Consider the following 14,119-nt stretch of genomic DNA (forward strand, 5'->3'; position numbering starts at 1 on the left):
TTAATAGATTCCAGCATTTTCCCTATGCTTTCTGTCTCCCTCTTCTTGAATAGAGGAGTCACATTCACTATTTTCCAATCTTCAGGGACCTTTCCAGAATCTAAAGAATTTTGGAAAATTATAACCAATGCATCTACTATTTCAGCAGTCACTTCTTTTAAGACCCTAGGATAAAGTCCATCAGGACCTGGGGACTTGTCAACCTTCAGTTCTAATAATTTTTTCCGTACCCTTTTCCTGGTGATTGTAATTGTTTTCAGTTCCTCCCTCTTTTTCACCTCCTGATTCACAATTATTTCTGGGATGTTATTTGTATCCTCTGCAGTGAAGTTAGATGCAAAATATCTGTTCAATTCACCTGCCATCTCCTTATTTTCCATTATTACTTCCCCAGTCTCTCACTCCAGAGAATCGATGCTGACTTTTACTTAACACATTTCTTTTTTAAATACCTGTAGAAACTCTTACTATCTGTTTTTATGTTTCTAGCTAGCTTTCTCTCATTCTATTTTCTCCCTCCTTATTCAGCTTTGAGTCATTGTTTGCTGTTTATATTCTGCCCAGTCTTCTGACCTGCCACTCATCTTTGCGGAATTATGTTTTTTCTTTCGATTTGTTGTTGTCTTTAACTTCCTTAGTTAGCCAAGGATTTGCTTTCACTTAGAATCTCTCTCACTGGAATGATGTTAAAGGCATTGAATGCGTTTAAGGCTGGGATAGATAGATTTTTGGTCTCGGAATGGAGGGATATGGGGAGGAGGCAGGAAAGTGGAATTGAAGCCCAAGATCAGCCATGATCATCATGAGATAGTGTTGCCATGGGATCCCCTCTAGGTCTAGCAAACATCTTTGTTGGGTTCCATGAGAAACGTGTCTTTGATGGAATGACACCTAACCTCCTGCGTCTTGCATATTTTTGATACATAGATGATACGTTTGCTACATTTGAATCCGCAGCTGCATGGAATAATTTCTTTACACATCTTAATGGGCTCCATCCTGCACTCAAATTCACCTTTGAAATGGAGCAGTCAAATAAGCTCCCTTTCCTTGATGGACTAGTTCAGAAATCTGTTAAGGGGTTCTCTACCACGGTCTACCACAAGCCTACCTTCACTGGTCAATACGCGCGTTGGGATTCTTACAGTTCCACGTGCTGTAAGATTGGCCTTTTCGGCAACCTCTTAAATAGGGCCCAAGCCATTCGCTTACTATGCAAGCTTGATGCCGCAATAGGACGAATCAAAGACATCCTGCGTGACGATGGCTACCCTGATCAGATCATTTCTCGCTGTATATTGCGCAAACTTATGAATGGGCCTAAGGCCGTCTTTTTCGGGCCTGAAAAGTACCCAGTCTACCTCAAATTACCCTGGAAGGGTAATGTATCCCAAAAGTCTGAGCAACAGGTAAAGTTAGCTGTTCCACGCTGCTACTATGCAGTAGCAACATGTGTGGTGTTAGGCCACGAGCAGATGCTGCCATCAAGCCAAAAAGATGTCCTGCCTATCACACAAATGAGTAATGTGATACATGAATTCCAATGACAGTGTGATGCTAGATATATAAGCCATATGTCCCAAAGACTGGCAGATCATATCAAGCAACGTGTCCCTTCTGTTGTTCGCAACGGGAAAGGTACGGACCGTACCCAACCAGCCTGTGCTTGCAAAACTCAAAACGCAGTGTCCAACATTAGATGTGATTCCGCGATTAGACAACATTTGCTAAATAATCCACAGTGTGCTAAGAATTATGCTGGCAACCAATTTAAGATTGTCAGTAGGGCTCGCAGTGTGGCACATTTGCGCATACTGGAAGCTACATATATTAATATGTAGGGCCCTGTTCTTTGCAGACAAAGAATATGTACAAACATTGAGCCTGTTTCAGCTGAACAAAATAAGTTGCAGCTATTCGCTGGTTCATTCCTCAGGGCAATGCCTTGACCAATCAAAGTCAAGCTGCCTACTTTAAATTTTAAACAAAGCTTGGCAGTTAACTGTCAGTCACAGTAAACTGGTGCATTTGCCAAGGCAACGCCCCTACTAATCAGAGTTCACTTGCCAACCAATCAGCATTCTTCTCATGCAGTATAAGTTGTTTTCCCTTGCATTGGTTATTCTTGCAATTGTCTTGAGTGCAAGACGAAAAGCTTCGACAGCATGTCTATTTTCAGCAATACTCAAGTTCTGTACTATTAACCGACTATTTATATACTTCAATCAAGTTTCTCCTCCCTCTTCTAAACTCCAGTGAAAATAACTCCAGTCTGTCCAACCTTTCCTTAAACCAGATATCAATCTAGTAAACCTCCTGAACCGCCTCCAACACATTTACATCATTCCTTAAATAAGGAGACCAAAACTGTACACTGTATTCGGGATGTGGTCTCACCAGTGCCCTGTATAACTGAAGCATGACATCCTCACTTTTCTTTTCAATTCCACTCGTAATAAAGGATAGCATTCCATTAGCCTTCTTTATGACTTGCTGTACCTAGAACTAGAACACCTAGATCCCTCTGCACCTCAGAATTCTGCAGTCGTTCTCCGTTTAAGTAATACTCTGCTTTTTTTATTCCTGCTAAAATGAACTTCACGTTTTCCCACATATAATCCATCTGCCAAATTTTTGCCCACTTACTCAACCTATCTATATTGGTCTGCAACTTCCTTATGTCCGCTTCAACATACTTTCCTGCCTATCTTTGTGTCATCTACAAATTTAGCTACCAAGCCATTATTCCCCTCATCTAACTCATTGATATAAATTGTAAAGAGTTGAGACCCTAGCACAGACCCCCTGCAGGGTTCCACTTATCACATCCTGTCAATCAGAAAAGGACCCATTTATGCATACTCTGTTTTCTGGCAGCCAATCTTCTATTCATGCTGATATGTTACCCTCTACATAATGAGTGCCTACTTTGCGCAATAACCTTTTATGTGGCACCATGGCAAATGCCTTCTGGAAATCCAAGAACAGTACGTCAATGGGCTTCCCTTTTATCCACAGTGCATATTACTCCTTCAAAGAACTCCAATAAATTGGTTAAACATGATTTCCCTTTCACAAAACCATGCTGACTATTCCTGATTACCTTTCGGTTTTCTAAGTACCCAGCTATAGCTTTCTTAATGATTTGATTCTAACACCTTCCCCATGACAGACATCAAGCTAACTGGCCTATAGTTACCTGTTTTCTGCCTCACCCCCCGCACCCCCCGCACCCCACCCCACGGCTTCTTGAATAGAGGTGTTATATTTGCTCCTTTCCAGTCTGATTGAACCTTTCCAGAATCCAGCGTATTTTGAAAAATTAAGACTAACGCATCTACTACCTCATTAGCCACCTCTTGTACGACCCTAGATGAAGCCCATCAGGAACCGGGGACTTGTCAGTCCGCAGCTCCATCAGTTTGCTCAATACTGCTTGCCTGGTGATTGTAATTTCACCAAGTTCCTCTCTTCCTTTCACCTCCTTATTTACAGCTGTTACTGGAATGTTTTTGTATCCTCTATAATGAAGACTGAAGCAAAATATTTGTTCATTTCATCAGCCATTTCCTTATTTTCGACTATTAACTCCCCATTCTCACTCTCTAGAAGACCAACACTTGCTTTACTTTTTTCCTTTTTTAAATGCCTATAGAAACTCTTGCTATCTGCTTTTACATTTCTAGCTAGCTTCCTCTCGTACTCTAATTTCTTTCTCCTGATTAACCTTTTAGTCATTCTCTGCTGCTCTTTATATTCTGACCAATCATCTGACCTGCCACTCATCTTTGTGCAATTATATGCTTTTTCCTTAAGTTTGATGCTTTCCTTAACTTTAGTTGACAACGGATAGTGGGTCCTCCCCTTAGAATTTTTTTTTATAGTAGGAATATACTTCTGAGTATTCTGAAATATCCCCTTAAATGTCTGCCACTGCTTCTCTATTGATCTATCTCCTAGCCTACTCACCTAGTTCACTTTAGCTAGCTCAGCTTTCATGCCCGCATTGTTGCCTTTATTTAAGTTTAAAATACTAGTTTTAGACCCACTCTTCTCTTTCAAACTGGATGTAAAATTCAATCATATTGTGGTCACTGCTACCCAGAGGTGCCTTTACTCAGATCATCAATTAATCCTGTCACATTACACAAAACAAAGTCTAATATAACCTGCTGTCTTGTTGGTTCCCTAGCGTTCTGCTCTAAGAAACTAACTTGAAAGCATTATATGACCTCATCATCCAGACTACTATTGCCAATCTGATTTTTGCAGTTTATATGTAAATTAAAATCACCCATGATTATTGCCATCCCTTTATCACAAGCACCCAATATTTCTTCTTGTATACTTCGTCCTACATTGTGATTACTATTAGGGGGCCTGTAAACCACTCCCACTAGTGACTTCTTTCCCCTAGTATTCCTCATCTCCACCCAAACAGATTCTACATCCTGATCTCCTGAACCAAGGTCATCTCTAACTATTGCAAGAATGCCATCCTTGATTAACAGTGCTACCCCTCCACCTTTACCTAGCTTCCTATTCTTCTTGAATATCAAAAACCCCTCAATAGTCAGGACCCAATCCTTGTCATCCTGCACCCAATCGCTATTAGATCATATTTATTTACTTCAGTGTGTGCTATGAGGGCTGTACTGGGGGAACAGCCAGGGGCAGAGAGCATAATGGTTTTATTGGGGACTAGGGCATCAAAGTGGACTTGAGGGTGTGGTTGAATAAATCAATAGCTGCAGAAATGTTGAATGGAGGCCAAGTGACAGTAACTTTGCAACAGATCAGAACTCTGTTAGCTTGGTGATTACCTAACCTAGGGCACAGAGAATTAAAATGACATTCTCCTTGCCATCCCTAACTCCTGCTCCACTGAATTTAGTATGAGTTTTACAGTATAGACAATTATATTGATGCCTTATACTTTTAATTGCCACTTCAAGTTGTGCAAATACTGATGCTGGTTACTGGTTTTGTGGTGTGTTCACTTGAAAACTTTTTTTTGACTTTTCTTAATATTGTTTGTTTAGATGTACGGGACAGGCTAATTTTAAATGAAAATTTGCTGGGTAATTTATTTTTTGACAGGTTCTTAAGTCCGACGGTTTTAACTTTCCTGCCCTAAGAACACAATCTGCAAAGGAAGCCTCTTCAAAATGTTTTACGTAACTACTGTGTTCAGTATGATCATCATCATAAAGCATTAAGCCAACATTCCCTTCTTCAAACCTATTATTCAACAGTAATATTCATTAAATCTCCCTCTATTTTGATAGCACAATTATAGTAAGATGTATTCCAGTGTAATTTTTCAATATCTGATTCCACTACAGTAATTCAGTTATATGACTGCAATAGTTCTTTTGTCCAAACATATATAATGTTAACAGGAGAAGAACATTTTTTTGACCTGAGTTATACACTTGGAAGAGTTCTCTTGCATTTGCTTCAACTGCATTGCAGTTGCGCATTGCCAAAGTTTCTTGAATTACACATGAAGATGGCCTTTAAATTGACATGTCATCAAAAATGTATAAAGGCAAGTTTATTCTATAGAATCCAGCTCCTTGTAACCGTGATCTGAAGCATTTTAAATCATAGTAAGTAGATAGCATATTTGGAATTGTTTGAAAAATCTCATGATTGGATAGACTAGGAGATGGTGGTTCATATCCGAGCTTTGGAATTCCCCAGACCATATCTTGATATTGGCTGATTTATTCTGCACATCGTGTAATGGGGAAAGAGGAGCCTAGCCAAAGAAGCTAAGGATACAGTTCAGCTTCCTGTGCCAGCTAGATACAGATCAGCATTAGCAGTCTTTGCAGTTATTAGTGTTTCTTCAGATAAATTTGTTGTGTATAAGAGGCCAGGACTGAGAGACAGAAACACAGAGAAGGACATAAACATTATATCTACATTGGGGTGGGGAGGTGGGTGGCGTCGGTGGAAGAGGAGGAAGGTTTTGCATTCTCAGTGAGGCTGATATTTTGGAAAATGAGGCTGAAGTTAGGGTACCTTTTATGATTTGTGGTATATCAATGATTTAGACTTAAATATAAGGGACATGATTAAGAAGTTTGCCGATGATATGAAAATTAGCTGTGTGGCTGATAGTGAGCGAGAAAGGTGCAGACTGCAGGAAGATATCAATGGACTGGTCTAGTGGGCAGTAAAGTGTCAAATGGAATTCATTCCGGAGAAGTGTTAGGTCATGTATTTGGGGAGGACATACAGAGCAAAGAAATACGCAACAAATGGTTGGATACTGAGAAGTGTAGAGGAGCAGAGGGACCTTAGAGTGCATGTCCACAGATCCCTGAAGGTAGCAGGACAGGTAGATAAAGTGGTGAAGAATATGCAATACGTTCCTTTATTAGCTGAGGCCTAGAATGTAAGAGCAGGGAGGTTATGCTAGAACTGTATAAAATAATAGTTAGACCACAGCTAAAGTACTGCGTACAGTTCTGGTCACCACATTACAGGAGGGATTTGCACTGGAGAGGGTTCATTGATATGGATGTTTGTGAGGATGTGGCCAAGACTGGAGAATTTCTGGTATGAGGAAAGATTGGGTAGGCTGGGTTTATTTTCTTTGGAACAGAGGAGGCTGAGGGGAGATTTAATTGAGATGTATAAAATTATGAAGGACCTAGAGAGAGGATAGAAAGGACCTATTTCCCTTGCAGGTGTCAATAACCAGGGGCATAGATTTAAAGTAATTGGTGCAAAGATTAGAGGAGAGTTGAGGAAAAATGTTTTCATACAGAGGCTGTAACCTACAGGGCTGCAGACCAAGAGCTGGAAAGTGGGATTAGGCTGGGTAGCTCTTTCTCATTGGCACAGATTCGAAGGGACAAATGGCTGCCTTCTGTGCTGTAAATCTTTGATTCAAAGTGCAGAAGAAAAGTGGCCACAGTTTGATGGATCTGCATGGTGTTGTCCATTTTCCTGACTGATCAATTAGTTCTTGTTTTCATAAACAAAGCTTTTGAAAACATTTTTACTTTCTTGGATGTTCATTTCAAACATTTGCTTTAGCTGTGGTACAGTAATTATAGAAAGCTGTTCGACTACAGTGATATAACATGAGTGGTAAATGTGTTTCTCACGATACAAATAACTACATCCCTATTCCACAGAGTATATACATTGATATTGAACGCTTTCACATTTGCCATCTAAAACTTGGTCACGGGTTTAAACAAAGATCAGATTAGAATACACAGTAAATGTTGACTTGGTAGGAGCCAAATATCATTTAGTGCATGAGTTTACAGAATTCACCTACCTATAGGAATCATAACTGCTGGAGGTTTGGCAGATTGCTTTCTTTCAGATTAACAGTAAAATAAGTTAATTGGTATAGGGTTAAACACAATCAGAATGGCTAAAACCATTCCCCAGTATATCGAAATAGGTTGTAATACTTCCAGGCGTGGCACAGAGGTCTCCTTTTTCCTCTAGTCCTGATAATTCAAAGGCTTTTATTTTGCAGTAAAGAACTTGCATTTATATAGCACCATTCGCAATCTCAGAGCATCGCAAAGATCTTTACAGCCAATGAAGTACACTGTTATAATGTAGTGTAGAAAAATAGCCAATGATTTTAATTGATCGATGTAAATAATAAGGTGGGAATTTAGTGTCTTTAAAAAATAAAAATGAATCATTAGAATTTAATCGTTTTTGAATGGAGGTAAACCTTGCAGTATTGCAAAGTAATATATGGTCTGTGAAAGGAGCTTTTAACCCCACTAAGTATGCATGTGACTTATCCATCACTCAGATCATTCAATTATCATATTCAAATCAAGCTCCCAAATGGAAATGACTAATTTAGCTATTATGTAATCTTATGGTTTTTAAATTTGTTTTGACAGAAAATGATGAAGGACAATAATTTGGTCAGACATTTGGATGCTTGTGAAACTATGGGCAACGCCACAGCTATTTGCTCAGACAAAACGGGTACTCTCACCATGAACAGGATGACTGTAGTACAATCCTATATTGGAGAAACGCACTACAGGCAAATACCTACCGCAGATGCACTTTTACCAAAAGTTTTGGAACGGATCGTCAATGGAATTGCCGTTAACTCTGCTTACACTACCAAAATACTGGTGAGCTAGTATTTGGGGGAAATTCTTTAAAATACTGACATTTTCCTGGTTTTAGGAAAGCTGAAGTGTTTGTTTAATTCCCTCATGGTCATGACTGGAAACTTGCTTGTTTAAATGGGGATTAGCTTTTTAGGAATAGTGAGCATTTTCTAAAGTTGAAATTTGTTCTTTGAATAGAAATGTCCTTTTGTGGAATTGTTCACATCTGGTCCACTGATTTGACTTGCACACTATGTAAACAGAACTCTCCTTTGACCAAGAGAAGACCAATCAGACTAGTTTCGAATTTTTCCAAGCTTTTGTAAATGTCTTAAAATATGTTTGGAAATTTTCCTCCCGAGTATACACCACACTGAAATTGTATATTTTGGTTAGGCTGTTTACATTTGTGGAAAAGAGGAAAAAAGATTAATGACTTTCCACAATGAACATCATTGATAAATGGAGATGTTGCATGGCTGAATTCCTACCAAGTTTATAATTCTGGATACTTTGTGCATTATGGCTAATATTTACAGGAAATGTTGTTGTGTTACTGTTGACCTTTTTTCATTTGTCTCTTCATTCCCCAGCCCCCTGAGAAAGAAGGAGGCCTTCCTCGTCATGTAGGAAATAAGACTGAATGTGCTTTGCTTGGTTTTGTGCTGGATTTGAAGCAAGATTATCAGGCTGTACGCAATGAAATTCCAGAAGAGAAACTTTATAAGGTGTATACCTTCAACTCTGCACGCAAGTCCATGAGCACAGTACTAAAGAATGTCGATGGAAGTTTCCGCATGTACAGCAAGGGTGCCTCTGAGATCATTCTACGCAAGTGAGCAAGTTTTCTTAGCTGTTGTCACACATGACTAAGTAATGTAAATTTTGTCAGTGGGAATGAGACTGAAAAATAATCTCTGCCTTCACTGGGTGAGAAAAGCGTCAAGATGCTGTTCTGAAGAAGGGAGAACATAGAGTCCTAGAGTTATACAGCACAGAAACAGGCCCATCGTGTTCGTGCTGGCCATCAAGCAGCTATCCTAATACCATTTACCAGCACTTGGTCCATAGCCTTGAATGCTTTGGTATTTCAAGTGCTCATCTAAATACTCATTATATGTTGCCTGTACCACCTCTTCAGGCAGTGTGTTTCAGATTCCAACCACCCTCTGGGTGAAGAAATTTTTCCTCAAATCCCCTCTAAACGTCCTGCCCCTTACCTTAAATCTATGCCCTCTGGGTATTGACACCTCCGCTAAGGGAAAAAATTTATTCCTATCTACCCTATCTATGCTCCTCATAATTTTGTATACCTCAATCAGGTCCCCCCTTAGCCTTCTCTGCTCCAAGGAAAACAACCCTAGCCTATATAGTCTCTCTTCATAACTGAACTGCTCCAGCCCAGGCAACATCCTGGTGAATCTCCTCAGCACTCTCTCCAGTGCAGTCACATCATTCCTATAGTATGGTGTCCAGAACTGTACACAGTACTCCAGCTGTAATCTAACTAGCGTTTTATACAACTCCAGCATAACCTCCCTGCGCTGCCTCTGTTAATAAAGGCAAGTATCCCATTTGCTTTCCTAACCACCTTATTCACACAGGCTGCTGCCTTCAGTGATTGATGGACAAATACACCAAGGTCCCTCTGACCCTCTACTTTCTAGGGTCCAACCATCCATAGTTTTTTTTTATTCAGTCATGGGATTTGGGCGTAGCTGGCCAGACCAGCATTTATTGCCCATCCCTAATTGCCCTTGAGAAGGTGGTGATGAGCTGTCTTCTTGAACCGCTGCAGTCCATTTGGGGTAGGTACACCCACAGTTGTGTTAGGAAGGGAGTTCCAGGATTTTGACCCAGCAACAGTGAAGGGACGGCGATATAGTTCCAAGTCAGGATGGTGTGTGACTTGGACAGGAACTTGCAGGTGGTGATGTTCCTATGCATCTGCTGCTCTTGTCCTTCGAGGTGGCTGAGGTCGCGGGTTTGGAAGGTGCTGTCTAAGGAGCCTTGGTGTGTTGCTGCAGCACATCTTGTAGATGCTACACACTGCTGCCACTGTGCGTTGGCGGTGAAGGGAGTGAATGTTTGTGGATGGGGTGCCATCAAGCGGGCTGCTTTGTTCTGGATGATGTCGAGCTCCTTGAGTATTGTTGGAGCTGCACCCATCCAGGCAAGTGGAGAGTATTCCATCACACTCCTGACCTGTGCCTTTGTAGATGGTGGACAGGCTTTGGGGAGTCAGGAGGTGAGTTATTCGCTGCGGCATTCTTAACCTGCTCTTGTAGCTACGGTATTTATATGGCTACTCCAGTTCAGTTTCTGGTCACTGGTGGCCCCTAGGATGTTGATAGTGGGGGATTCAGCGATGGTAATGCCATTGAATGTCGAGGGGAGATGGTTAGATTCTCTCTTGTTGAAGATGGTCATTGCCGGGTGCTTGTGTGGCATGAATGTTACTTGCCAGTTATCAGCCCAAGCCTGCATATTGTCCAGGTCTTGCTGCATTTCTACATGGACTGCTTCAGTATCTGAGGAGTTGCAAATGATGCTGAACATTGTACAATCATCAGCGAACATCCCCACTTCTGACCTTATGATTGAAGGAAGGTCATTAATGAAGCAGCTGAAGATGGTTGGGCCTAGGACACTACCCTGAGGAACTCCTGCAGTGATGTCCTGGAGCTCAGATGATTGACTTCCAACAACCACAACCATCTTCCTTTGTGCTAGATACGACTCCAACCAGCGGAGAGTTTTCCCCCGATTCCCATTGACCTCAGTTTTGCTAGGGCTTCTTGATGCCATACTTGGTCAAATGCTGCCTTGATGTTAAGGGCAGTCACTCTCACTTCACCTCTTGAGTTCAGCTCTTTTGTCCATGTTTGAACCAAGGCTGTAATGAGGTCAAGAGCTGAGTGGCCCTGGCAGAGCCCAAACTGAGTGTCACTGAGCAGGTTATTGCTAAGCAAGTGCTGCTTGATGGCACTGTTGATGACACCTTCCATCACTTTACTGATGATTGAGAGTAGGCTGATGGGGCAGTAATTGGCCAGTTTGGACTTGTCCTGCTTTTTGTGTACAGGACATACTGGGGCAATTTTCCACATTGCAGGGTAGATGCCAGTGTTGTAGCTGTATTGGAACAGCTTGGCTAGGGGCACGACAAGTTCTGGAGCACAGGTCTTCCCTACTATTGCTGGAATATTGTCAGAGCCCATGGCCTTTGCAGTATCCAGTGCCTTCAGTCGTTTCTTGATATCACGCGGAGTGAATCGAATTGGCTGAAGTCTGGCATCTGTAATGCTGGGGACTTCAGGAGGAGGCCGAGCTGGGTCATCAACTCGGCACTTCTGGCTGAAGGTTGTTGCAAATGCTTCAGCCTTATCTTTCGCACTGAGGATGGGGATATTTGTGGAGCCACCTCCTCCAGTTAGTTGTTTAATTGTCCACCACCATTCATGGCTGGATGTGACAGGACTGCAGAACTTAGATCTGATCTGTTGGTGATGGGATTGCTTAGCTCTGTCTAACGCATGCTGCTTATACAGTTTGGCACGTAGATAGTCCTGTGTTGTAGCTTCACCAGGTTGACACCTCATTTTGAGGTATGACTGGTGTTGCTCCTGGCATGCCCTCCTGCACTCTTCATTGAACCAGGGTTGGTCTCCTGGCTTGATGGTAATGGTAGAGTGGGGGATAGGCCGGGCCATGAGGTTACAGATTGTGGTTGAGTACAATTCTGCTGCTGCTGATGGCCCACAGCGCTTCATGGGTGCCCAGTTTTGCATTGCTAGATCTGTTCGAAATCTATCCCATTTAGCACGGTGGTAGTGCCGCACAACACAATGGAGGGTATCCTCAATGTGAAGGTGGATCTTCGTCTCCAAGAACTGTGCAGTGGTAACTCCTACCAATACTGTCCTGGACAGTTGCATCTGCGGCAGACAGATTGGTGAGGACGAGGTCAAGTATATTTTTCCCTCTTAGTGGTTCCCTCGCCACCTGCCGCATACCCAGTTTAGCAGCTATGTCCGTTAGAACTCGTCCAGCTCGGTCAGTAGTGATGCTACAGAGCCACGCTTGGTGATGGACATTGAAATCCCCCACTCAGAGTACATTCTGCGCTCTTGTCACCCTCAGTGCTTCCTTCAAATGCTGTTCAACATGGAGTACGGATTCATCAGCTGAGGGAGGGCGATAGGTGGTAATCAGCAGGAGGTTTCCTTGTCCATGTCTGACCTGATGCCATGAGACTTCGTGGGCTCGGAGTCGATGTTGATGACTCCCAGGGCAACTCTCTCCCGACTGCATACCACTGTGCTGCCACCTCTGCTGGGTCTGTCCTACCAGTGGGACAGGCCATACCCAGGGATAGTGATGGCAGTGTCTGAGACATTGTCTGTCAGATATGATTGAGTGTATGATTATGTCAAGCTATTGCTTGACTAGTCTGTGGGACAGCTCTCCCAACTTTGGCACAAGCCCCAGATGTTAGTAAGGAGGACATTGCAGGGTCGACTGGGCTGGGTTTGCCGTGGTGGTTTCCGGTGCCTAGGTCGATGCCAGGTGATCAGTCAGGTTTCATTCATTTTTTATTATCATAGCAGTTAGATACAACTGAGTGGCTTGGTAGGCCATTTCAGAGGGCATGCAAGAGTCAACCACATTGCCTTGACTTGTTCATCCTCCAAAAATGCATCACCTCACACTTCTCAGGATTAAATTCCATTTGCCACTGCTCTGCCCATCTTACCAGCCCATCTATATCGTCCTGTAATCTAAGGCTTTCCTCCTCACTATTTACGACACCGCCAATTTTCATGTCATCTGCAAACTTACTGATCATACCTCCTATATTCATGTCTAAGTCATTAATATATGCTACAAACAGCAAAGGTCCCAGCACCGATCCCTGCAGCACTCCACTGGTCACAGGCTTCCAATTGCAAAAACAACCCTCAACCATCACCCTCTGCCTCCTGACGCTAAGCCAATTTTGGATCCAATTTGCCCTGATGTCCCATGCAGGACCTAATCAAAAGCTTTACTGAAGTCCACGTAGACTACATTAACCGCTTTACCCTCATCTACACCCCAGCGAGTCAGATGGTGGCATGGGGGCAGCGTAAGATTGATCAGGATACTCCGGGAGGCCTATTCGCCCCGCTCCCGCCAACTTTACGGCGGTTGGGCGGGGTGGGGGGAGCTTAACAGCCCGCCTGCCCGAGGCCAATCAAGGCCCTTAAGTGGCCACTTAAGCTCCCCGAGGCCAATCAAGGCCCTTAACAGCCCGCCTGCCCGAGGCCAATCAAGGCCCTTAAGTGGCCACTTAAGGGTCCTCGCCCGCCTCCATTATTTTACCCGTGGCATGCGGGTGTGCTGTGGACGTAAAAGACCGTCCAGAAATAGCTGCCGGCCTTTCCGCCCACCATTGGGTTTCAGGGGCCATGGTAGTTGGGCACAGGGTGCCCATTTGACGGCTGCCCCCACCTCCCAACCCACCGCCGGGACCCAAGACGCCCCCCTCCCCCAAAACGACTCCAGCCTCACCAGGGAAGGACCGATCTCCGTAGTGAGATGGACCCAACTTACCTCATCACCTGGCAGCATCTGGTCATTTGGGCTGCAGTCCCAGCGATGGCCACCGCTCCCATTGGCGCTGCTGGGGCAAAGAGCATGGCCGACAGCTCAATGAGGTGGGACTGCCTCCCTCAAGTGGGTGGAAGTCCCGCCTCAGGACAGTTAAAGCCCGGGGACCCATAAAATGCGGGACGGATCCGCGGGCTAGGCGGAAGCGGGTTCGCCACCAACTTTTGCGTCAGTGGCGAATTCCTGTCTGCCGAAGGCAAAATCCAGTCCCTATTCACCTCCTCAAAAAATTCAATCAAATTTGTTAGGCATGTCTCCCCCTGACAAAGCCATGCTGACTATCCTTGATTAATCCCCGCCTCTCCAAGTGGAGATTAATCCTGTCCCTCAGAATTTTTTCCAACAGTTTC

The 14,119-nt window shown here is 43.3% G+C and overlaps 1 protein-coding gene across 5 annotated transcripts in view; it reads left to right on the forward strand.

Moving 5' to 3' along the window:
- LOC137383922 (plasma membrane calcium-transporting ATPase 1-like) overlaps positions 1 to 14,119 on the forward strand; it is a 274,484-nt gene that overhangs the window by 185,225 nt on the left and 75,140 nt on the right. For all 5 annotated transcript variants that reach the window (XM_068057310.1, XM_068057309.1, XM_068057314.1 and 2 more), the window contains 2 exons: positions 7,896 to 8,138; positions 8,711 to 8,952. In XM_068057310.1, coding sequence (XP_067913411.1) covers positions 7,896 to 8,138; positions 8,711 to 8,952 — 485 coding nt within the window. The remainder of the gene's footprint in view (positions 1 to 7,895; positions 8,139 to 8,710; positions 8,953 to 14,119) is intronic.

Source organism: Heterodontus francisci, chromosome 25 (genome assembly GCF_036365525.1).
Source record: "Heterodontus francisci isolate sHetFra1 chromosome 25, sHetFra1.hap1, whole genome shotgun sequence".
Classification (NCBI taxonomy): domain Eukaryota; kingdom Metazoa; phylum Chordata; class Chondrichthyes; order Heterodontiformes; family Heterodontidae; genus Heterodontus; species Heterodontus francisci.